General features: G+C 33.8%; 1 protein-coding gene across 9 annotated transcripts in view; it reads left to right on the top strand.

Annotated features, from left to right (window-relative positions):
• VPS13A (vacuolar protein sorting 13 homolog A) overlaps positions 1-25,789 on the top strand; it is a 235,415-nt gene that overhangs the window by 172,671 nt on the left and 36,955 nt on the right. For 8 of the 9 annotated variants that reach the window (XR_007400987.1, XM_025423277.3, XM_049091842.1 and 5 more), the window contains 10 exons: positions 621-754; positions 4,297-4,426; positions 9,962-10,194; positions 13,540-13,693; positions 14,177-14,323; positions 14,555-14,636; positions 15,512-15,581; positions 16,426-16,531; positions 23,985-24,098; positions 25,325-25,470. Coding sequence is in view for 7 of the 9 variants with exons in the window: in XM_025423277.3 (XP_025279062.3) it covers positions 621-754; positions 4,297-4,426; positions 9,962-10,194; positions 13,540-13,693; positions 14,177-14,323; positions 14,555-14,636; positions 15,512-15,581; positions 16,426-16,531; positions 23,985-24,098; positions 25,325-25,470 (1,316 nt within the window). In the remaining 2 variants the exon portion in view is untranslated. Of the gene's footprint in view, positions 1-620; positions 755-4,296; positions 4,427-9,961; positions 10,195-13,539; positions 13,694-14,176; positions 14,324-14,554; positions 14,637-15,511; positions 15,582-16,425; positions 16,532-23,984; positions 24,099-25,324; positions 25,471-25,789 lie in introns of those variants that run through there. The other variant, XR_007400992.1, reaches the window with a different exon arrangement.

Raw genomic sequence — 25,789 nt, 5'->3', positions numbered from 1 at the left:
TGTGTGTGTGTGTGAGAGAGAGAGAGAGAGAGAGAGAGAGAGAGAGATATTAGAGAAGCTGTTATATACTTGTAATTTTGTTCATATCTTTGATTTTTTTCCCTTTCACCAAAAAGGAACAAAAATTTTTTTTGTAAGGGGGAAAAAGTCCTAAAACGAAGCAGAGACATAAAACAATTTAATTGTTAAACAGAAAGCTAGAGTGTGTGAATACTAGAATATACCACATCTGAAATTAGACTCATCTGTATATTCTAATTGAGATTCATGATTTTCTGGATACGCAGTAGAAAATCCTGACTTGCTTTCTTAATCATCAAAAAATATATTAAGTTATGAACAGTCTTATTAAGTGTTGTTAGTTAATATTCTTTGGAAAATGATCACATAAGAGAATATTTTTCGGGCAGCCTGGGTGGCTCAGCGGTTTAGTGCTGCCTTCAGCCCAGAGCCTGATCCTGGAGACCGGGGATCGAGCCCCACGTTGGACTCCCTGCATGGAGCCTGCTTCTCCCTCTGCTTGTGTCTCTGCTTCTTTTTCTCTCTCCCTCTCTTGTTTCTCATGAATAAATAAATAAATTTTTTAAAAAAGAATATTTTTCTTTCTTTCTTTTTCCTAGCTTGGAGGTATTATAGCAGAAGTTAATTTGGCTGAACATTCTACAGTTATTACATTTTCAGATTATCATGATGGAGCAGCTACATTCCTATTAATAAATCACACCAAGAGTGACATTGTTCAGTACAATCAAAGGTAAGAATATTATCACAAATATGGTGTGCCCCTGATTTTAGCTGAGTCTAGGTGATGAGACACTGACTTTATGATTATTTCTTAAGAATAACTATTATAAATAAATAAATAAATAAATAAATAAATAAATAAATAAATAAAGATTATTTCTTAAGAATAACACTGATGCGGAGTGCATGGGTGGCTCAACTGGTTAAGTGTCTTACTTTGGCTCAGGTCATGATCTCAGGATCCTGAGATCCAGCCCCTTGTCTGGGCTCTGCACTCAGCAGGGAGTCTGCTTCTCTCTCTCCCTCTGATCCTCCCCCCCCTCCCATGCTTACTCAAGAGTTCATGCAGTCTCTCTCTTAAATAAATAAAACACTCTCTCTGTCTATGTGTATATATATATGTATGTAAGTATGTATGTATATATACCCACACATATATATTCTGATAATACATATATAACTGATAACAACATTAAAGCTATATAAAACAATATCCTCATTTTTTAAAAACAGATACACTGAAATATGTAAGTATAAAACTGACATTAATATCTGTAGTTTACTTTTTAAAAATTTGATGTAACTGATGTAACCTTGTATTTCGGGAATACATTGTAGTGATTCAATATTTGTATATATTGCACACTGATCACACAATAAGTCTAATTAACATCCATCACCATGTATAGTTTCTTGTGATTATAACTAAAATTTACTCTTTCCTCCACTTTCAAACATAATATATAAATATTATGTTTATACTAAATACTAATTATACTTTGTAGTATACTTCTATATTAGTTTATACTAATATTAGTTATACATAGTATACTAATTATAGTATACTTATTAGTATAGTGTATATATAGTATAGTATACATAAGTATATACTAATTAGTATATACTAATATACTAATAAGTATATTAGTTTATACTAATACATAAATATATGTTTATAGTAAAATATAGTATTAGCTATAGCCATCATGATGCTGTACATTACAACCCCATGATTATTGTATAACTGGAAGTTTATACCTTTTGACCCCATTGTCCACTTCATCTATCCCCATCTCTAACAACCACCACTCTCTCTTTTTTTTTAAATCTATGTGTTTGGATTTTGTGTGTGTGTGTGTGTGTGTGTGTGTGTTTGGCTTTTTAGATCTCTCTCATAAATACATACATATCATACAGAGTTAGTCTTTTTTTGTCTAATTTCACTTAGCTTAATGCCCTTGAGGTCCATCCATGTTGTCCCAAATGGCAAGATTTCATTGTTCTTTATGAATGAATAATAATTATGCTATGTACACATCACATTTTCATTATCCATTCATATTATCCATCCATTTGATGGGCACATATGTTGTTTTCATGTTGTGGCTTTTGTAAATACTGCTCTAGTGACATGAGGGTTCAGATTTCTTTTTGAGTTAGTGTTTTTATTTCACTACCTCAATCTACGCACACAGTTTTCAGTTGTACCTTTGCATGACCAAAGCATTTTTCACATTGTGTTGTCATTGTCTTGTGAGTTTAAGGCTGTATATATGTATAGTTAACATTATATGAACATTATAGTTTTATTTTCTTTTTCATTGCCTATCTAAGATAAATTTGAGATGAATTTTCTTTTAAGAAATATTCTGCAGTGATCTAAATAGATTAAAATTTACATGAATTAAGAGCATTTCTAAATATTTTTAAACTAATTTATCTGGTTTACATTTACAACTGATGGTTTTTTTTTTGTGGAATACACAATGCCTATAGGGCTGTTATCTCCCTGCTTTTCTTTCCTTGGCTTTGTTTTTGTTGTTAATATGATTGTTCATTGTCTCCTACAAATATAAATTATAGCTCTCAATTTTCTTAATTCCGTAGAAAAACTGTGAAAAGAAAACCATAATCCTGAAATCTCAATACTGTCACCATTTTGTTGCATTTCTCTTCACACTGTTTTACTGTTGCTGTCTATGTTTCTGAGTCTCTTGTTTTTAATAGCTATTGTGAACATGTAAATTTGCTTTAAAACAATTTTTAGTGAATGCTTTATATCCCATCATTTAGATGTGCTATGAATATTATTGAGATTTTTGGTTATTGTCTAATTTTATAATGTTAGAATCTGTTTCTTTTAATAAAGATCTTTAACCCATTTTTTTGTAGTCCTTCTGATAACTAAGATTTCTTCCTTTATTTTGGTAATATGGATTATTCTTTTCTAATGATGATTTGGAAAATTCTGTTTTTGTTGTAGATTGCTACTTTTTTGTTCATGAAGATTTTGGTGCATTTTAAATTTTGAGTGAAACAAAATCTGCTAATTGACCCATGGGGGATAAATGGAATATTTTCACATTTTCAGTTTCTCTTTCCAAATTCCCAGTTTCTTATGAATATAATTTGGAATTTTTGATTCATATTAATATAAAACAGTTTTTCAAAAATGTATTTATTTAAGGCTTTTTTTGGCATTTGACAACTCAGTTTCTCTGGTTTAGTTGCTTAATATTTTTATGTCCCAGTTTTACTTATTTAAGTAATGGCTGCACCTGATGTGGAGCTTGAACTCAAGACTCCAAGGTCAAAAGGATGAACTTCCAGGTGAGCCAGCCAGGTGCCCCACATGCCAATTCTTTAAATTTTCTTCTGAGTTCTTTCTGGCTTGGTTGGGAAAAACCTTTGAGTTAGGTTTTCAGTAAAGGTTTGTGGATATTATATTATGCTATTGCTTGTTTGAGAATGTCTTACCCTTGCAAATTAATGAATTTGACTTAAAATTTTAAGTCCTAAACTCTTTTTTCAAAATTGTATGGATACTGTTCCATTGTTTTCTGGCATTCAGTATTGTAGAAAAATGTGAGAGCAGTCTTATTTTTACTCCTTTGTGGGTAACTGTGATTTTCCTAGATGTTTACTGGCAGATTTCCCTATATTTCGGTAAAACTTAAAATTTTTACAAAGATATGTCTAGGATAATATTCTGTTTTCATTAGTTTTCTGTAATGCCCACATTGAACTTCTGGAGTCAGCTGCTGCTTCAGCTCAGAAAAGTTACATTCTGTTATTTCTTTGGTTTTGTAAGTTCTCCAATTTTTTGTTTTTCTGGGAATTATTTTGTAAGTTGATTGACTTTTTTAGATTTATATATCATGTCTTAAGATTTTTTAAAAGATAATTTAGCTGTCTTGTTTTTGCCAGAATAAGACTAATACTTAGGAAAGAGTTCCCAATTAAATTCTCTCAGATTTAGTATAGATAATAGTTGGAATAATTTCCTTCCATAATTCATTTGTATTAAAACAAAAGTTCACAAGTTTTAAAAACTTGAAACTCTTTATTTTGTGACAAATATTTCCCTTGAAATAGTCTCATTTTCTTAGAAAACCTCTTTTTCATTGTATAAGGAAAAAAAATTCAATCTAGTCTTAATCAGGACTGTTACAAGTCTCAACTAGTGGATTTAGGATTAAGTGTTATTTTAGATTCCTTATATATTCATATGCTTGTACTTAGTTTAATGTGTATTTTTACTGTTTATGGTAGTTCTCTCAGTGAAATAGAAGATTCCCTCCCTCCTGGAAAAGCAGTATTTTATACATGGGCTGATCCAATGGGCTCTAGAAAGCTGAAGTGGAGATGTGGAAAAAGCCATGGTGAAGTAACACAAAAGGATGTACGTATTGGGTTGAGTATTATGTTATTCTAAACATCCTTTTTTAAAGATATTATCTTTCAGTTTTGCTAGTTAAAAGGCCTGTTGTGTGCCTGAACTTCTAAACTGCCAAAGCTAGAATTTAGTGATTCATCACTTAAATTCAACATATAAGTGAAATCACATGGTATTTGTCTTTCTCTGACTTATTTTGCTAAGCCTAAGTCTCTAAGCAGTAGAAAGAGAAATCAATCCCATTTGTAATTGCATCAAAAACCATAAGATACTGAAGAATAAACCTAACCAAAGAAGTAAAAGATTGTACATCTTATGAAAGAAATTGAAGATGACACAAAGAAATGGAAAAACATGGAATCCCTGGGTGGCACAGCGGTTTGGCGCCTGCCTTTGGCCTGGGGCGCGATCCTGGAGACCCGGGATCGAGTCCCATGTCGGGCTCCCTGCGTGGAGCCTGCTTCTCCCTCTGCCTGTGTCTCTGCCTCTCTGTCTCTCTCTGTGTGGCTATCATGAATAAATAAATAAAATCTTTTAAAAAAAAAAAAAGGAAATGGAAAAACATTCTATGCTCAGAGATTAGAAGAACTAAATCTTATTTAAAAAACTGCCAAACATTTTAACTAAAAATTCAAATTCAAACTTTAACCAAAAATGTTTAAAAACAGAAAGGGTCCTGTTTTGTCTACATCATTATTCGCTGCTATTATGTTATAAAAGATACACTGGGGTTAGGTGCTTTCAGCATTTATCTCCGATACAGGGCACTGCCAGTCATTTTAGGACAGTGAGGCTTCTGTGAGGATCATTTAGGGACCAACTAAGGAATTTATTTTTTGAGTGGTTTGGTTTTTATAATGATAAAGTTATATATAAACATTTTCCAGTGACATTTTGAATGGCTTTCAGGAATTTTTATTAAGATGTTATTAGTTTTTCAGGACGGGACGCGTGGGTGGCTCAGCGATTAAGCGCCTGCCTTTGGCCAGGGGGTGATCCTGGAGTCCCAGGATCGAGTCCCACATTGGGCTCCCTGAATGGAGCCTGCCCCTCTCTCTCTCTCTCTCTCTCTCTCTCTCTCTCTCTGTGTCTCATAAATAAATAAAAAGCTTAAAAAAAAAAAAGGATTATTAGTCTTTCAAAATTCATCTTAATTTAACCCCTCTTCTAATTTTTTCTTTTCCTTACCACTGATTATTATTTCTTCTTACCAATAGACCGGTGGTTATCTCCCATTTTAGAGGGAAAACTGAACATTACATCACTAAGTGTGTTTTTATTGTGGGTTTGGCTTTGTTTAATTCTCTATCAAATTAAGGCAGTTATCTTCTAGTTTGTAAAAATATGTGTGTATGAAAAAATGAATGAATACTGAATTTTTATCATTTGTTAAGCTTTTAATTTTTTTCTCTATGAAAATGATTTGTGATATTTGGATTTCAACTTATTTGAGAGGATGATTTATGTGGTTTTATATAGTTTTATATATTAGACTAGTCTTGTGTTTCTGGAATTGACTTGCTAATATTTTCAGACTTTAGCCTGTATTCATGAGAGTAATGTCCGTACTAGAATTTGATATTTAAGGTTATGCTAACGTTTAAAACATGTTTGGAGATGCAATTTTCATATTTTCTTGAAGAGTGTATGTAAGATTCATATGTTTTCTTTCTTGAATGTTTGCCAGGTTTACCAGTGAAGCCAGGACATCTTAGCCTACAGTTGTTTTTGAAGGAAGATTTTAAATTATGAAATTCTGTTTTGTTAATATGTTAGGACAATTCAGTTTTCTATTTCTGCTTGTCATTTTGCTAAGAGGTTTCCCAAGAATGTGTTTATTTCATCTGATTTTTCTAATATGTTGATTAAAATTTTTTATCCTATCCATCTTTTTAATATTTATAGTGCTTCTCTTTTTCATTCTTGGTATAGTTTATTTGTGCCTTCATTTCTTTTCCCTTCATAAGTTTTACTTAAGATTTCCCAATTTAATTCTTACCTTTTTCTATCAGAAAACCATTGTTTTGCTCTTTTGATGATCTCTTTTATACATTTGTGTTCATTTTCGCCTATTTCTACTTTATATTATATTCTTTCATCTTTCCTTTCTCTAAATTCTTGAGATAGGGGCTCCTGGGTGGCTAAGTCAGTTGAGCATCTGCCTTTAGCTCAGGACATGATCTTAGGGTCCTGGAATCAAGCCCAACATCAGGCTACCTGCTCAACTGAGAGCCTGCTTCTCCTTCTGCCTGCCACTTACCCTGCTTGAGCTCTCTCTCTCTCAGATAAATATATAAAATCTTTTAAAAAAAATTATTGAGATAGATACTGTGTTAGTCTGCTTGGGCTGCCATGGCAAAATACTTTAGACTGAGTGGCTTAAATAACAAAAATTTATTTCTCAGTTTGAGAGCTGGAAGCCTGAGATCACAGTGCCAGCATGGTGAACCTGGGATGGACTCATCTTAACTTGCAGTTGATCACTTTCTCACTATGTCCTCACATGGTGGAGAGAGAAGGAGTGAGCTCTGTGATATCTCTCATCAGGATACCAGTCCTGTTGGATCAGATCTCTAGCCCCTCCTCTGTGGTGTCATTTAACTTTAACTACCTCCGTAAAGGTCCTATGTCCAGAAGAGTCACAGTGGAGGTTGGGATTTCAACATACAACTTGGGGCAAGTGAGGGAGTACAGTTGAGTTAATAGTAGACACTGAGATCAGTGGTTTTCAGTTTTTCACCACTTTTTATATCAGATCACTTCAAGTTACAGATTTCCCTCCAAAAACAGCATTAGTTTTATAGCACAAATTTGATATGTCTTATACTTACTATCCTTTAGTTCAAAGTATTTCTTAAATTTCATTTTTATTTATTTTTATATTCCACATATATTTTTTTGTTTTTCTATTTTATATATTTTTCTGTTTTGTGATTTGTTATTTATATTTTGATTTCATGGCTACTTAGGTCATTGCTTAATTTTCAAAAATGTGGATATTTTCTAATTGTGTTTCTTGATTTCTATCTTAATTCTACTGATTTGAAAAGAACATACTCAGATTCAGTCCTGAAATTTAATGAGATAGATTTTGTGGGCCAGCATGTAGTCATTTTGTGAATATTTCATGTATATTTGAAAAGGATATATATTCTGTAATTGTTGGTTACAATGTTCTGTATATGTCAGTTTGTTCAAATTTATTAATTACAGTGTTTAAATCTTCTAGCTCATTACGGGTTTTTTTTTTTTGTGTGTGTATTTGCTTGTACCATTGTATTTAAAAGTTACCATAGGTATATATGTTCATTTTTTGTTAATTTTGGCTTTTATGTTTTGAAACTATGATTAGGTTGATAAAATTTAGAATCGTTATATCTTCCTGGTAGGATGGTCACTTTAGCATTTAGTCATGTATCATTAGTATATAATTTTGCAATGCCCACCATTATATATTTTATAGATTTAAATATTTAGATTCTCAAAACTATCATAGATTACAGTTTGCGGCTGCCTACTCAGAAGGGTACAGGCCAGGTAACAGTATGCCAGCTGGGAGCATCAGACATTTTGCCCATCAGTTAAAGAACCATTCTCTTTGGTCACCTGTAATGAGAGCTTTGTAGTGATGGAACAAGGCTCACTTGGGTGTGTTATGAGCCCCTGTAACCTACAAATCCTATTCCTCATTGCACATATCTCTTGTAACAACCCATGAGCATAGCTTACTGGTGTTCTGCAGGATAGGTAGACATCATCACACTCAAAAGAAATCTGTAGCTTCTAATGCTACTACAGCATGCATTCTGTAAATTAGTACTGGTGCCATTTTTCCAATAATATGAGGACTTTAGAACTCTTACTCTGCCCCCTTTCATCTTACATACTGTTGTTGTGTGTCTTATTTCTAAATACATATTATATATATTATGTCTCATAAAAAGTATTGTTACTGCTTTCTGCAACTAACAGCGCATTTAAATTAACTCACGTTTTTCTTCTGTTTTTCATTCCAGCTTGTGTCTCCATGTTTCCATTTGTGTTAATTTTTCTTCTCTTCAGTATTTTTCTAATGCAAGTTGACAGCTGACAAATTCTTTCAGTTTCATTTGTCTAAAAATGTCTATATTTTGTAATTATTTTGTAATCTTAATTTGATCTGTATCTGCGGATTAGTATTTTTGAATATTTATATCATATAATGATAGTTAAACTTTATAAAGATAAATCTGAAATTTACTACAGAATATTAGAAAGACTTCAGAATTACTTGGAAATAGTTTTCTTATTTTTCAATGTAGTTTTAGTGCTGTGTATTTTTTTGAAAGTATTATAAATAGCTTAACTCCTCCTCAATACTGACTATATAGTAACCACTCCGCTTTTTAATTTCACTGCATTATAACATGAATGTTTACAATACAACATGTCCCACCCTCCCCCTACCATCTTGGAGGAGACACATTCCAGGACCCCTAGTAGATATTCAAAACCACGGATAGTACTAAATCCTATATAAACCCATGTGGTTTTTTTTATGCATACATATCTGTGATAAAGTTTAATTTAAAAATTTCACAGTGAGAGATCAACAGCAAATCTAACAATAAAATGGAGCAATTATTTACTGTAATAGAAGTCCTAGGAATGTGGTCTTTCTTAAAATCTCTTATACTCCATTTATCCTTATTCTGATGATGATGAGATGATAAAATGCATACATGATAAGATGAAGTGAGATGAAAGATGTAGGCACTGGGGAGATGATAAAATGCATACATGATAAGATGAAGTGAGATGAAAGATGTAGGCACTGGGATGTAGTATAAGACTACTATTGACCCTCTGGCTGTACGTTTAGGAGGAGGATCATCTGCTTCTGGAATATAGTTTACCACAAGTAGCTGAAACTGTGGAAAGCAAAACCAGAGAGAACTGGACTACTGTATATTAAAATTTGCTGTTAATCAGAATATTCACTAGAATACTGACTAGAAATTCATGGCTGTTATTAGAATTTGCTGTTATTTATTTTGTTGAACTTCAAGACCCTGATATTAACACAGTGCTTATAAATCAGGGCTTCCTGCAGAATTAACCATGTGGTGAATATCTGTGCTTTGTAGAGCATGCAGCGGAAGTGTCAGTTATTTTTTATTCTATTTAATTCCGCTTTGTAAGGAAATACAAATTTCTTACTGAATAATTTTGAATATATAACACATTGATTAGTCTTAGAATAAAGCAGAGAAAATAATACTTTGCATTACTGATTAGCTTACAAAGGAAGACTAGATTTTATTAAGATGTTGAAAGAACAATAACACTTGATCTGTCTTCATGATTAATAACTTCATAATAATGGCATAAGCTAACATCAACTGATTTTAATTATGTAAATTTATGACATTATATAAAAATTCATTTAGTATGTCCAACCCTTTGAAGTAGTTGCCATTATAATTCTCATTTTTCAAATGTGAAATCTAGATATCCTGATTAAGACTCTAATTTTTTATTTTTTTGATGGTTTTGTTTTAGGATATGATGACACCTATAAATTCGGGGAAAAAGACCATTTATTTAGTTTCATTCTTTGAAGGCTTACAACGCATTATTTTATTCACTGAAGATCCAAGGGTATTTAAAGCAACATATGAAAGTGAGAAAGCAGAGTTAGCGGAGCAAGAAATTGTGTTGGCCTTACAAGATGTTGGAATTTCTCTCGTCAACAATTACACAAAGCAAGAAGTAGCCTATATTGGCATTACAAGGTTGGATACATTTAAATGATTAGCTCTTAATCATTAAGAATGGTGATTATAAAATCTAAAATAACATAGTTTAAGTTTTGTGTTTTAACTATTATACTAAGGTAGTGCTGATTTAAAAATACTCTTGAGATTTTTTTTTGCCTTTTGAGATAAAGATATATCAAAAATCAAATTTACAAATCCTGTCTTAGGTTGATTCTTAAAGCTTTCAAAAAAGTTAGCTTTACTCAGCTTTTCAAAAGTATACTTTAGCATGCCATAAGGAAATATTTAATTTTCCATTACCACCTACCACAGTGTACAGTATAGATGCTTCATAAATAGTTATTGAATATAGCCAATCACTTTTTAATTTGATCTTGACACTTTAAGATCTAATAAGGTAATATGGAATATATCATTCCCGATGTAAGTCATCACCAGTAAAACTCTTTTCTTTCTGCCTTTAATCTTCCTGTTCATAAATATTTAATACATAATACAGTTAATTTGTTTGTATTAGTGCCTAATTTGAGGGCATCCAGTCTGTATAACCAGGATAATGTTTTAACCCTTGAAATTAAACTCTAAAATAAGCATATATAATATCAAAAGATTATGGCATAGGGCAGCCTGGGTGGCTCAGCGGTTTAATGCCGCCTTCAGCCCAGGGTGTGATTCTGGAGACCCAGGATCGAGTCTCACGTCGGGCTCCCTGCATGGAGTCTGCTTCTCCCTCTGCCTGTGTCTCTGCCTCTCTCTCTCTCTCTTTCTCTCTCTCTCTCTCTCTTTGTTTCTCATGAATAAATAAAATCTTAAAAGTATATGGCACAGGTTTAAATTTATTTTTCTATATAAATTCATCTAGAAACACCCTTGACTTTTCATTGAATGGAATCAATGCCATTTAAAAAAGAATATTAAAAACTGGGCAGCCCAGGTGGCTCAGTGGTTTAGAGCTGTCTTCAGCCCAGGGCATGATCTTGGAGACCTGGGATCAAGTCCCAAGTCGAGCTCCCTGTATGGAGCCTGCTTTTCCCTCTGCCTGTGTCTCTGCCTCTCTCTCTCTCTCATGAATAAATAAATAAATCTTTTAAAAAAAATATTAAACACTTTTCATACAAATTTTTATTATTCTCAAGAAATGTTTATTATTTGCTAAGTGCTATATGCTAAATGATGTGATGCAAAGGGGAATAATACACAGTTCCTGCCTCTCTGTTTATTAAGTGAAAATAAATTTTAGAGGGAATTAATAAATAGAATACTTAAATAACTTACATAGGTAAACAGAGTGAAATAATTTTAGAATGTGGATGGATGCTTTTATTATGTATTTAAGTCTTTTAGCAATTTTTCAGTAAATGAGATTTGTTCCATTCTCTCTGGGATTACTATTTCACACTTTTTCTCATTTTTTAAACCCCCATTTTCTCTCACACCTCACTGCCTTGTATCTCATTTCACTGAGGAAATTGAAGCAGTCAAAAAAGAATTTCCAAAGACCTATTCCCCTAAATCACAACTTTCTACCCATGAACATTTTTTACCTACCTACTGTGCCAATATCTTCTCCAAGGTTATCATAGATACATGTGCTCCTATTTTAGAATATTTTCAACTTTGCACTCTATTTAATTTCCTTTTGGCTTATTGAGACATTGATCCTGCAATTCTCTTCTTTCTCTATCAATAATTTTTGGCTCTCTCTCAGATTATTTTCATCAGTATTATTCAGCTCAATGTAAAAAATTCTCTTGAGCCTACTTTCTCTGCTACCTACTGCCCATTTCTTGGCTTCCCTTTATAGCCAACCTCCTCAAAAGTGTTAATCAGTTACAAAAGAGTTTAATATACTCACTATCTCTGATTATTATCTTATCCATTCTTTCTTTAACTACTCCAGCAGGGTTTTGCTTTCAACACACCTTGAAACTGGTCAAAATCACCAGAGACCAGTCCTCATGGTGCTTAAGTTTATAACACTTAAAACAGATCCCTTCTTGATAGTAATGTTTGTTGACTTCCAGGATACCTCACCATCTTGGTTTTTCTTTCTTTCTCAGAATTCCCCATCTCGTGTTGGTTTCTTATCTTCTCAAATGCTTAATATTGGGTGCCCTGAGACATGAGTCCCTCTTCTCTGTTTCAAATACCACTTATTAGCCAATAGTTTTAGCAGTATATCTTTAACGAGACTTTTATTCTAAACTCCACACTTGTACATCCACCACCTACACAAAATATCTACTCTTGTATCTGAGACTTCTTAAACTTCATATGCATATAACCTAACTCCTGTTGTCCTTCTCCCAAATCCTCCTTCCCTATTGAAGCTAATGGCAATTCTCTCCTTTTAGTTGCTCAGGCCGAAAGCTTTGGAATCATCTTTGATTCTTCTCTTTGTCTCACACCCCACATCTAATCCATCTAGAAGCTCTGTGTTGACCCTATCTTCAAGATAGACACAGGGTCTGACCATTTCTTACTACTTCACTGTTGTACCCAAGGCAGAGCCATCAACATTTTTCTCCTGGCTTACTCCATTAAACTCCTAACAAGTTTTTCTGCTTCTGACCTGCATGGACCTGCTTCTCCGTCTGCCTATGTCCTTCACTCACACTACTTCCCCTGCTCTGTCCCAGCACAGTGTATTCTTTACAAAGCTTAAGTAGATCATGATGATCTCATTATCTTCAGTGATTCCTCATTTCACAAAAAAACTCAAAGTCTTTATAATATTCTGTAGGGCTTTACATTATCTGGCTTCCCACTGTCTTACTTCATCTTCTACTCTTACTGTGTTCCAGGCAGGCCTGCCTCCTTGTTCTTTGTACACTACAGGGGCGGGTGCTCTGCTTTTGAGTTTTTGTTCTAGCTGGTTCCTGTCTCAGAAAAACTCTTCTCTTCTTGTCTGCTGGGTAACTCCCTTATCTCCTGTGAGGTGGCTCTAGTCTCATCTTCAGTGACACACTGGCTCACCACTCTAAGACTGCAACCCCCATTACTTGGTGTATCTTAGTACTCCAGATCCACCTCACTCTGTCTTTTTCTTTTTTCAAAAGCATTTTCACCTCATACTTCATTCAAATATACTAATTTATTATTTACTCTTTATTGTCTATCAACTAAAATAAAGCTCTAGGATGGCAGAGATGTTTACTGATAGTATCCCTACCACCTAAAATAGTGTCAGAGTAAAAGTCTGTATTGATTGAATGAATTCATACTTTTAAACCTGTAGTATTCTTGCATATAATTGAGGTTATTGTAAATTATACTGAAAGTTTTGCAATTCATATAATAAACCAGATAAAATGAAAATGTTTATGAATTAGTACCATGGTTTTTGCTTTCACATGTAAGTTCTGATGTGGTTTGGGAGACAAAGCCCAAGAAGAAGGCAAGATGGAAGCCAATGAGTATAAAGCACACTGAGAAGTTAGAGAAAGAATTTAAGGAATATACTGAATCTTCACCTTCAGAAGATAAGGTTATTGAATTGGACACTAACATTCCGGTAATGTTTTTAAGTACTGATGTGACGTTTTGATTTTCATCTGTTGTAATCAGATGAATCACTAGTGAACTTTTAAGGAAAGTCTGGTTTCCTTGCAAAACAATGAATTCTATCATATATACTTTATATAAACTACTTTAAAGTCCGTTTTCTCTTAAGATGCTAATGATCTATTCCTTAGTTAACAAGAAGCCAATATGTTGTTTTATTTTGCTTTTTAAATTATTTTTTCTTTTGTCACTTTATATATTTTTTAGTATATTATATAAAAAGTGATGCAACTAAGCTATAAGTATATGAATATTTTTGTGAATCGTATTGGAAAGATCTGATCTAAAACTAGTCAGATTGTAAAATCCAGTCTAACTATTTAGCCTATTGTTTTAACTAATGTTATCTTTAAAGTTTTGGGTACATAGTCCTAATTTTAATCAATTATGAATACAGAGAAATTCAGTGCGTTTTCGGTGGTATATTTTTCAGGTTCGCTTCACACCTAGTGGTACTAATATGAAAATTCTGCAACCACATGTAATAGCTATACGAAGAAATTATCTTCCAGCATTAAAAGTAGAATATAGCACATCTGCACATCAGTCATCATTTAGAATTCAAATTTACAGAATACAGGTGAGTCTGAAAAGATACACTACATTCATAAAGAACATAGCAATAAACCAAATGTGTTTCCATGCTTTCTTTCTTTTTTTTTTTTTTTCCATGATCTTTCTTACCTAGTACTTCAGTTTCAGTGTTAAACTAAACTAGACAGCTTGTTTCCTTCTACTTACTAGTAAATCCTGTTTTTCTAGTCAGGTACTATAACATAATGATATACTGACCTGTTTTTTATTTTCTTAGATCCAAAACCAGATTCAAGGTGCTATATTTCCATTTGTATTTTATCCAATTAAACCTCCCAAGTCAGTCACCATGGATTCAGGTTTGTTTGTATTTTTAGATCACTGTAAAAATGTTTGTATCAGCTCTATGGTTTATTGTACTATAAAAATATGAAATGAAACTATTCTCAAGTCTAGTTTCTGTGGGATCATAAAAAACTAAACCTCTTGTAAAAGGAACAAGTACTCAACTAAAGTCAACAACATGTTGACTGAATTCTGAGGAAAAAAATAATTAGAAATACATATTTAAATATTTAGAAATATTACTGATTTGTAAATCCCTGATTTAAAAGCCACCTGGACCTTTGAATAAGTTGTGAAGAAAGTCAAATTCATATAGAATTTGACAAAAGATAGAAATTGTCCCGTATTCTCCAGATGAGTGTAATGACAAGTCCATTTTTCCATCCTCCTCTTCTCCTTCACATACCTTCTTTCTCACTATACCTCTGCCCCTCACTTTCTCCTTCCCTTCTCCTCCCCTTGCTTTCCACCTCCCACCTCCACACCACTGGCTCTGCGCTAAGGCAGTATTGATAATCTGCTTGGAAGCTTTTGACCTTTGTACATGCCTAAGCCCCTCCACCTGGAAGTCCAGGACAAGACCCTGGAATCTGTGTTTTCACAGTGCTTCCCTGGTGATTCTAATGCATACTTCTACTTTAAAATCACTAATTTAAAGGATTAGTTGTCCTTAAAGTGATCACAAATAATTTTTAAAAAATCCTGGGGTCTGAAATTAAGACTACAATCAATCTTACAAATAGTGATTTTAATTGATACCTGTGATTTAGTAAATTATTTAGTTCTCCATTGTTATGTGTATTAAATTGCAAGAAAATGCTTATCTTTTGCTTAAAGCATCATGGGAGTAATCTTATTTATTTATTTATTTATTTATTTATTTATTTAGCTCCAAAGCCTTTTACAGATGTCAGTATTGTCATGAGATCTGCTGGGCATTCCCAGATATCACGTATTAAGTAAGTGTCTTAATGTATTTCTGTGTCTTTATTTAATGTATGTGAATTAATTATACTCTTTAAAAATGTATTTCAGATGAGTCAAAGGTTTAAGTGTATAAAATATTATAAAGATCATTAGGAAAATCTATTTTATAATCTTGAAGAGTCAGAAGTCTTTGAATGAAATATACTTAGATATTAACTGTATCTTATTACTTTATTTATTGTTGTCTCATTTTTCTGTAATTAACTGCAAATTGTTTTAGAAACAAGAAAAAAATATTTTAAAATTGTCACCAGTCTAAGAAATAGAATATTGACAGAAACATCCATTGATGCATTACTCCCATTTCTTATTTTCTCCACCCTATCAACTACCAATAAGTACTATTTTCATCCCTTTCTTTTTAAAATATAGTTTTATTGTATAGATGTACCTAAACATTATGCTTCTTAGTTTTCCTTTCTTTTCCTCTAATAAATTTTTGTTGTTGTTGTTTAAGTGAACATACAGTTATAGGACTGGATTTTTTCATTCAACTTTTTACTAAAATATATTATTTTTACTGATGTAGCTACAGTTTATTATTACTAATGTATAATATTCCGCTGCATGACTGTATAGCAGAGTTTACTTGCCAGTTTTCTCTGTTAGGCATTTTCACATTTTGAGTTTGGTGCTAATTATTATGAACAGTTGTGCCATGACTTTTTTTTATTAATCTAGAAAATCCTGAATTTCAATATTCTGATAGTTATCTAATGTTTTTCTTTTTCCTCATCTGATTTTCCTAATGCACTTAGGTTTTTAATGGTTTTCTATTTTATATGATTTTTAAATGTTTTCTGTTTTATATTATAGGTACTTCAAAGTGTTGATCCAAGAAATGGATCTCAGATTAGATCTTGGGTTTGTTTATGCTTTAGCAGAACTTATGACAGAAGCTGAAGTGAGTGAAAAAAATGAGGTAAGACTTAAAATGATAGCATTGACGGGGAAGAGTTGGGGAAGGAGGAGGACGAAAACAATTATAAATTTTTAACGGTATTAAAATGGTTTTGATCTGTCTTAAAAATAAAGTTTAAAAATTTTTCTTATGCTGCTATGGTGGGTAAATTGGTAGAAATTACATTTTCAGATTATAGATGAAAGTTAAAATAGCCTTTTGAAGTTGAGTTAGCCAATAGGAAAGGTTTTAGGCCAATAGTGAGGAGAAAGTAGTCATGTTCACTTAACTATTTTTCCCTATTTTATTTTCCTGGATTACTTTTGATAATAACTTAGCAATTTGGGTATGACAATATTCAATGAGAGAAGGGATAAAAATTAAAGGTAGTATCTATTTGTGACTGATGGAAAGACTGAAATCACAGTGATTGGTAGGGTAGATCAGATAGGATCTCTTTTTCAGCTGTCCTCAAAAAAATTCTGAAGACAAGACAAATTACATGGATAAGATAAGGGCAAATAATGCCTTTTTTTTTTTTTTAAGCAATATATTGGGATGCCTGAGTAGTCAGTGGTTGAGCATCTGCCTTTGGCTCAGGTCGTGATCCCCGGGGTCCTGGGATCGAGTCCCATATCAGGCTTCCTGTGGGGAGCCTGCTTTTCCCTCTGCTTATGTCTCTGCCTCTCTCTCTCTCTCTGTCTCTCATGAATAAATAAATAAATACAATCTTTAAAACAGTTTATTGGGGTACAGTTCACAAATCATACATTTTTAATCATCCAGAGTATATAGTGCACTGGTTTTTAATGTATTCACAGAATTGTACAACCATCATTACTGTCTCATTCCAGAACATTTTCATCAACCCAAAAAAGAAACTGTGCCAGTCCCATACAATCACTAATATACTTTGTCTGTAGGATTTATTGTTGTTCTAGATATTTCATATTAATGGAATCATATGCTATTTAGTTTTTTTTTAATGGGCTTCTTAGCATCAAGTTTACAAAGTTCATTCAGGCTGTAGCATGTTATTAGTAATTCATTCATTTTTACGACCAACTAATATTCTGTTGTGCATGTATTTCATATATATATCCAGTACTCTGTGGATATGCCACATTTTGTTTATCCATTCATCAGGGATGTTTGAGTTGCTTCCACATTTTGTCTATTATCATTGCTATGAATATTTATGAAGTTAAAATCTTACAAATGTATGATTCTAATTTCAGCACTTCTTAATCAACACTTGTTATTATCTGTCCTTTGGATTCTAGCCCTCATAGTGGTTGTGAAGTAGTATATCATTGTGATTTTGATTTGTATGTACCCTGAGTAATGATGTTGAACATTTTTTTGATGTGTTGTTTGATCATTTACATACTTTCTATAGATAAATGTCTTCAGATCTTTTGCCTGTTGTTAAATAGGTTGTCTCCCCTTTTTTTTTTGAATTGTAACAATACATTCTTAATACAAGTCCCATGTATTGCAATCAGGTACATGATTTGCAAATATTCTCTCATTCTGTGTGTTGTGTTTTACTTCCAGGATGTCTTTTGAAGCACAAAATTTTAATGTTAATGAAATCCAAGTTCTGTTTATTGCTTATGTTTTTGTTGTCATCTTTGAGAGTCTTTTGCCAGATCTAAGGTTGTGAAGGTTATGAAGATTTAGCCCTATCTTTTGAGAATTTTTTTTATAATCAGGTTTTTCATCCATTTTGAGTTAATTTTTGTATATGGTGTGAGGTAAGGGTCCAACATGAGTCTTTTGCATTTGGCTAATTGTCCCAGTACTATTTGGTGAAAGACTATTCCCTCTTCATTAATGGTCTTGGTACCTTGGTCAAAAATCAGTTGATCATTAACATACAATTTTATTCCATTAATCTAGAAGTCCATCTTTTTACCAATACTGCACTGTCCTGATTATTGTTGTTTTGTGTAGTAAGTTTTGAAATTAAGTATGAATCCTCCTACTTCAGTCTTTTTTTTTTTTCCTACTTCAATCTTAAGATTGTTTTGACTATTTTGGGTCCCTTTGTAATTCTGTATGAATTTAGATTGAGCTTGAAAACTTCTTTGGTGAAGTCATCTAGGGGCTTGACTGGTATTATGTTGAATCTACATACCAGTTTTGGGGTTCTGACATCTTAACATTATTAAGTCTTGTGATCCTTAAACATTGGATGTCTTCCATTTATGTAGCTTTTTATTTTCTTTCAGCACTGTTGAATAATTTTCAGAATATAAGATTGGCTCTTCTGTTAAATTTATCATTGAATATTTTATTCTTGTTTATAGTCTGAGCAAAATGGGTTTTTAAATTTTTTTTAAGATTGATTTTTTTTTTTAAGATTTATTCATGAGAGAGAGAGAGAGAGAGAGAGAGAGAGAGAGAGAGAGGTGGGGCAGAGACACATGCAGGGAGCCTGACATGGGACTCGATCCCGGGTCTCCAGGATCACGCCCTGGGCTAAAGGTGGCACTAAGCCGCTAAGCCACCTGGGCTGCCCCAAAATTGTTTTTTAAATCTCATTTTGGTTTGTTCATTGCAAATGTATAGAAATATAATTGATTTTTTAATACTGACTTGTATTCTGCAACCTTACTGAACTCATTTATTAGCTCTAATAGATGTTTTGTAAATTCTGTAGGATTTTCTGTATGTAAGGATCATGCCATCTGAGAATTACTTCTTCCTTTCTGATCTACTCTGGATGGCTTTTGTTTCTTCTTCTTGCCTAATTGCCCCACTAGAACTTCTAATACAACAGTACAGTATTGAGTAAGAGTGCCAAGAGCAGATATCCTTGCCTTGTTTCTGTTCTAAAAGGGAAAGCTTTCAGCCTTTTACTTGAATTATGATATCAACAGTAGATTTTTTTTTTTGTAGATAACCTTCATCAGGTTGAGTTCTCTAATAGTCCCACTTTGTCAAGTGTTTTTTATCATGAAAATGTGTTGAATTTTGTCAAATGCTTTTTATACATCTGTTTGGATGATCATGTGGTTTTTGTTCTCTTAATTTTATTATATTGGATGTTACAACAACCCACTTGATCATGTGTATAATATTTTTAATATTTTGCTGGATTTGAGCTAGTAGTATTTTGCTGAGGATCTTTGTGTTTATATTCATGGGATAGTGGTCATTACAGGTGAACACTGTATTTTTTATTCATATATAGTCAGTTGCTCTTAAATTAGTTAGAAGAAGAAAAGATTATATACTTTTACCATTTTACATAATTGTCTTTACCATTTCATTTTTTTTTTTTTCATTTGGATTCCAATTACCATGTGGGGTCACTTGCTTTCAGCCTGAGGAACTTCCATTAGTATTTCTTGTAAGGTGGGCAGCATGGGTGGCTCAGTGGTTTAGTCCCACCTTCAGCCCAGGGCCTGATCCTGAAGACCCAGGATTGAGTCCCACGTCGGGCTCCCTGCATGGAGCCTGCTTCTCCCTCTGCCTGTGTCTCTGCCCCTCTCTCTCTCTCTCTCTCTCATGAGTAAATAATCTAAACAAAGAAAAGAAAAAAAGTATTTCTTGTAAGGCACACCTGTTAGCAATAAATTCTCTTAGTTTTTGTTTATCTGGAAATGTCTTCATGTCCCTTCACTTTGAAAGGTAGCCATACTGGGATTCTTTCTTGGCACGTGGTTTTCTTTGAGTACTTTGTATATGTTATCCTACTGTATTCTTGGCTCCTTCTTTCTGCTAGAAAGTCAACTATTAATCTTTTTTTTTAAGGTTCATTTATTAGAGCATGTGTGCACAGATTGTGGAGGGGGTGGAGGGAGAAACTCAAGCAGACTCTGCACTGAGTGTAGATTCTGACCCTATAGGGGCTCTGTCTCAGGACCCTGAGATCACAACCTGAGCTGAAACCAGAGTCGAACATTTAACCAACTGTGCCACCCAGACACCCCAACTATTAATCTTATCAAGGTCTTCTTGTATGTAATAACTTGATTTTCTCTTCTTGTTTTGAAGATTTTCTCTTTGTCTTTCACTTTCAGCAATTTTGTTCGATAGGTATTGTGAGCCTCTTTCCATTTCTGTACTAGCAGTTCATTTTTTTTTTAAGATTTTATTTATTCGTGAGAGAGAGAGAGAGAGAGAGAGAGGCAGGCAGAGACACAGGCAGAGGGAGAAGCAGGCTCCAGTGCAGGGAGCCCGACCTGCACTCCGTCCCGGGACTCCAGGATTACGCCCTGGGCTGAAGGTGGCGCTAAACCGCTGAGCCACCCAGGCGTCCCAACTAGGAGTTCATTTAGCTTCCCAGATATGTAGCTTACTGTTTTTCACTGAATTTAGAAAGTGTTCAGGTATTATTTCTTCACGTTTTTTTCTTCTTTTTCTCTCTTTTCTCCTTCTGATACTCCCATATTGTGTATGTTAGTATGCTTAATGATGTACCACATTTCTGAGACTTCATTTTTCTTGACTCTCTTTTCTCTGTTCTTCAGAACACTATCTTCACGTTCACTAATGAAATAGTGAATTTAATTTAGGATATAATGAAGTGTTTATATTTCTTCTATCAGCTCAAATACACTGTAAGGTCCTTCTAGTGAATCTTCCATTTCTGTTACAGTTTTTAAAGTTGTTTGTTTTTTTTTTTTACTTTTTTTTTTAATTTTTATTTATTTATTTATGATAGTCACAGAGAGAGAGAGAGGCAGAGAGATAGGCAGAGGGAGAAGCAGGCTCCATGCACCGGGAGCCCAACGTGGGATTCGATCCCGGGTCTCCAGGATCGCGCCCTGGGCCAAAGGCAGGCGCCAAACCGCTGCGCCACCCAGGGATCCCCTGTTACAGTTTTTAATTCCATAATTTCTTTTTTTTTTTTAAGATTTTATTATTTGAAAGAGAGAGAGAAAGCACGAGCTGAGGGAGAGGCAGAGAGAGAGAGAGGGAGAAGCCGGCTCTCTGCTGAGCAGAGAACTTGATGGAAGGCTTGATCCCAGGACTTTGGAATCATGACCTGAGCCAAAGGCAGATGCTTAACGGACTGAGCCATCCAGGAGCCCTTCAATTCCATAATTTCTAACAGGTTTTTTAATAGATAATTTTTCTCCCTCCATGTTGATATATTATTCTATTTAATAAGACATGGTCGTCATAATTTACTTTTCTAAATAAGATCTTCTTTACTTGAACATATTCACAGTGGTTACTTGGCCATGTTTTTCTTTTAATCCATTCTGATCACATCTCATATGCGATTTCTTTTGTGTACTTTTTCCCCAGTGTATGGGTCCTAAGTCTGACATTCCTATGTCTTTGCATATTTTATAATTTTTGGTTCAGACTGGACATGTTACATGACATGCTATAAAACCCAGCTAATGGTTCCTTTCTCTCACAAGCTTATTTGTTCATTTTGTGACCTGCAGTATTTATTGACTTCTATCTTACCCATACCCCTGACTTTTCCTTCATTGTTAAGCTTTTGGTGTTGCTCCTCAGAGAGGTGAGGATTTGAGATACTTCCCTTTACCCTGGAATGACTGGTTTTGGAGCTAAGAGGACGTCTTTTCTTTTCATAACCACACCCAGCTATTGGGCTTCACTAATTGCTGGCTGATTGCTTTTTTTTATTTTGTTTTTTCCCAACAACACCTTAGGCCATAAATTGCTCTGCAAACTAATCCAATCAAACTTGGGCTTTTTTCAGAGGAACTGATCTGGAGATCAGTTTTTGATATTAATTATGACCCCAGGAGAATCCCTCTAATACTATCTCTTTCCCCATTTCATTCATAAAAACTAAGAGGCCTACAGTTTAGTTTGTATCTTCATTGAATCAGTGATTTTCCTTCTGTTACCTTTCTGTTTGACATTCACTGTTTCCTAAAGCTCAGGCTTGAACTTCTTAACACTCTCTTGCAGTTGTAGGCAATTTCTTTGGGAAAAGATTAGGAGTTATTTTAAGGTTTCCTTGTCACCCAGAGAAAAATACCTGAACCAGAGATTCAGAACTGGGGGTTGAATAAGAGTGATCAGAACTCAGTTTTCTCACTGGTTTCATACCCAGTTAGAGCCTTTGTTCCACGAGTAATGGCTTGGTAGCAGGATGGAAGCACCCACCTCCCTCATAATGTAGCATTAGCAGCTGGTAACTGGAGGTAGGATGAGAAATGCTGATATCTTTGCCTCCTAGAAAGTAAGTATTCCAACTGGACACTGGGCAGAGAGGGAGCTCTGTGTTCTTGAGTGTAGTAGTCTAGAGTTTAAAGAAGGCTTGTTGAACTAGGAGGGGGAACTAAGAGAGTGATCCTTGTTCAGATACCACAGATTTGCTTTTTTTAACCAAATTTTTGTAGATTTTTGTGAAAAGATGCTTTATTTGCATATACCATTAGGTTCATTCATAGAAACCTTAAATACTTTCTTTTTATTTTTTTAAGGATTTATTTATTTTAGAGAAAAAAACATGTGCCGCCAGGGAGAGGATACTCTCCCTGCAGACCTAACCACTGAGTATAGTGCCTGATGTAGGGCTTGATCCCATGACCCCAAGGTCATGACCTGAGCTGAAACCAAGAGTCAGACCCTTAACCAGCTGAGTCACCGAGGCACCTCAAATGTTTATTTGTTTAAATAAATTTCACCATTGTCACTGGGGAACTGGTCTTAAGAGCCCTTCACGCTGTCATCCCAGAAATTAATTTCCAGATACTATACTTTTAATAAGCCCATCATCTTAATATTGTTGATGATAGAGCACAATGCGTATGTTGGAGACATTTCTTAATACAAAGAAGTAACTTAAATTTGTGAGTGTTTGAGAATTAATGTTGGGATACCCAGGTGGCTCAGTTGGGCATCTGCCTTCAGCTCAGATCATGATCTCAGAGTCCTAGGATTGAGCCCCGCCTCACACTCCTTGCTCAGTGGGAAATCTGCTTCTCCCACTCCTCTGTCCCTCCCCCCGCCCCCATGCTTGCTTTCTCTCTCTCAAAATAAATAAAATTTTAAAAAGAGAATTAATGATGATTATCAGAAATGAAAGCCATGATCATCACTTCATGCAACATCATTTTCAGTGCCTTCCCGTTTTTTATTATATTATGGGTCTTTGTAGATGTCAGTGAAGTATTTACTAAAAAGCTACAAATAGACTATGATGATATTTAAAGAAACAAATATTCCTAAGTGTTGATGGATTGGATTATAGTAGCCTTATTGGGATAACTTGGTAATCCCAAGAAGAAAAGCTTAGTGTTTTTTAATGAATTAGATGGAAACAAGGAAGATAGGCTTATCAGTTTGTGACTGAGGGACAAAGCTTTACCAGTAGGTGTTAGGTTTCCTTGTCATGCAATATATTTTTAATCATGAACTGTGTGGAATAATGGATGTCACAGGGGAGTGTTATGCAGTGTCAGAGCTATTGACTTAAATGCCTCATCCAGATAGATCCCTTAAGTTTGTAATACTTTTTGTTTCTTTATAGGTTGAACTTTTTCATAAAGATATAGAAGCTTTCCAAGAAGAATATAAAACAGTTTCATTAGTAGATTCATCACAAGTTAGTCTCTATGAATATTTCCATATATCTCCTATCAAGGTAGGGGGAAATATAAGTCATTTTTATTATCCTTGATCTCTCAGTGGTAGCAAATTAACTTGATCTGTTTGGGGAGATGAGCATTTAAATTCTATTCGCTAATAGTATATAAATTCTGTAAAAAAGTAAAATAAAAGGAATAATTGTTTGAAATTTTTACTTATAACAATTTTTCACTACATGAAAATAACACTGGAGCCACCTACAAATGTGTTTGTAGGTTTATATCTTGATCTAACATGTTACCTTAGTGCTGTTAACTATTTAATGACAATTTTAAAAAATTTTATGTATGGCATAGGTGTTTATTGAGGTATAATTGATATATACATTAGTTTCTGATGTATGAGGTAATAATTTGATATTTGTATACATTGTGAAATGATCACCACAGTAAGTCAGATTATAATCACATCCATCACCATACAGTGTTAAAAAAATTTTTTTTTCTTTTGAGAACTTCTAAGATTTATTTACTCTCTTAGCAACTTTAAAATAATGCACTAGAATATTATTAACTATAGTCTGTCGGTTTTAATTCATAAACTTGATTTAAGAACCGAAGACTGAATGGAATTAAATATGTTAACAGTTTCTGAATTACATAATACTTGTAGAAAATTATTATATATATATGATGTATATGCATATGATACAAAAGTGTGAAAGTTTAACTGGTTTCAACACGCTAACTTAATTCTAATAGTTGAAACACTAGTTATTTTCATCAACTTCACCTTCTAGATTATTAATATTATTTTAAAATGTATAAAAATTATTTTCATAGCTTTACCAAAATAATTGGATTGAACCTAAATACCACATGAGTTTATGTTGCTGCATTTAACATTTATTTTTTTTTTTAATTTTTATTTATTTATGATAGTCACAGAGAGAGAAAGAGAGGCAGAGACACAGGCAGAGAGAAGCAGGCTCCATGCACCGGGAGCCCAACGTGGGAATCGATCCTGGGTCTCCAGGATCGCGCCCTAGGCCAAAGGCAGGCGCCAAACCGCTGCGCCATCCAGGGATCCCATGCATTTAACATTTAAAAAGAGCTGTATTCAATTTTAAATTCCTTTAATTTTTCACTTAATAATTTCAACATAGAGGTAACTCTGAAATCTTACTTAGGGTAGTAAATTTAAAATAAGATTAAGTTTTAAAAGTTAAAATTCTCATTTTGAAGATAGTGCTATAAATCTTTATCTCTTTTGTCTCCTTAGTTGCATTTAAGTGTTTCACTGAGTTCGGGCAGAGAAGAAGCCAAAGATTCAGAAAAACATGAAGGACTGGTGGCTATTCATTCTTTAAATCTTTTGCTGAAGAGTATCGGTGCCACTCTTACAGACGCCCAAGATGTAGTTTTTAAGTATGTTTAATACTCACATTTATAAAAGTCCATTTTACATTTACCTGAAAACTTTCCAAGTTGAAAAAGTATGTAAAGGACATTGGAGGTCATAGACAAATACGGGTTTTACTGTTAAATGGAATATAATTTAAGTAACATTTAACCTGCAAAGCCTTCACCTTTAATGAACAGAATAATTATTAAACAGCTTCCTTAAGAAAGAGGGACAGAGGCCTACAAGTTTGTGCATTATCTAAGGCCTTTCTGGCCTAGAGAGGGATTCCTAGGAAGCTGTATACACCAAAGGTATGCTGCTTAAACCATGTGGCTTCAAGGC

Source organism: Canis lupus, chromosome 1 (genome assembly GCF_003254725.2).
Source record: "Canis lupus dingo isolate Sandy chromosome 1, ASM325472v2, whole genome shotgun sequence".
NCBI lineage: Eukaryota > Metazoa > Chordata > Mammalia > Carnivora > Canidae > Canis > Canis lupus.
This window is presented reverse-complemented; position numbering and strand designations above follow the sequence as displayed.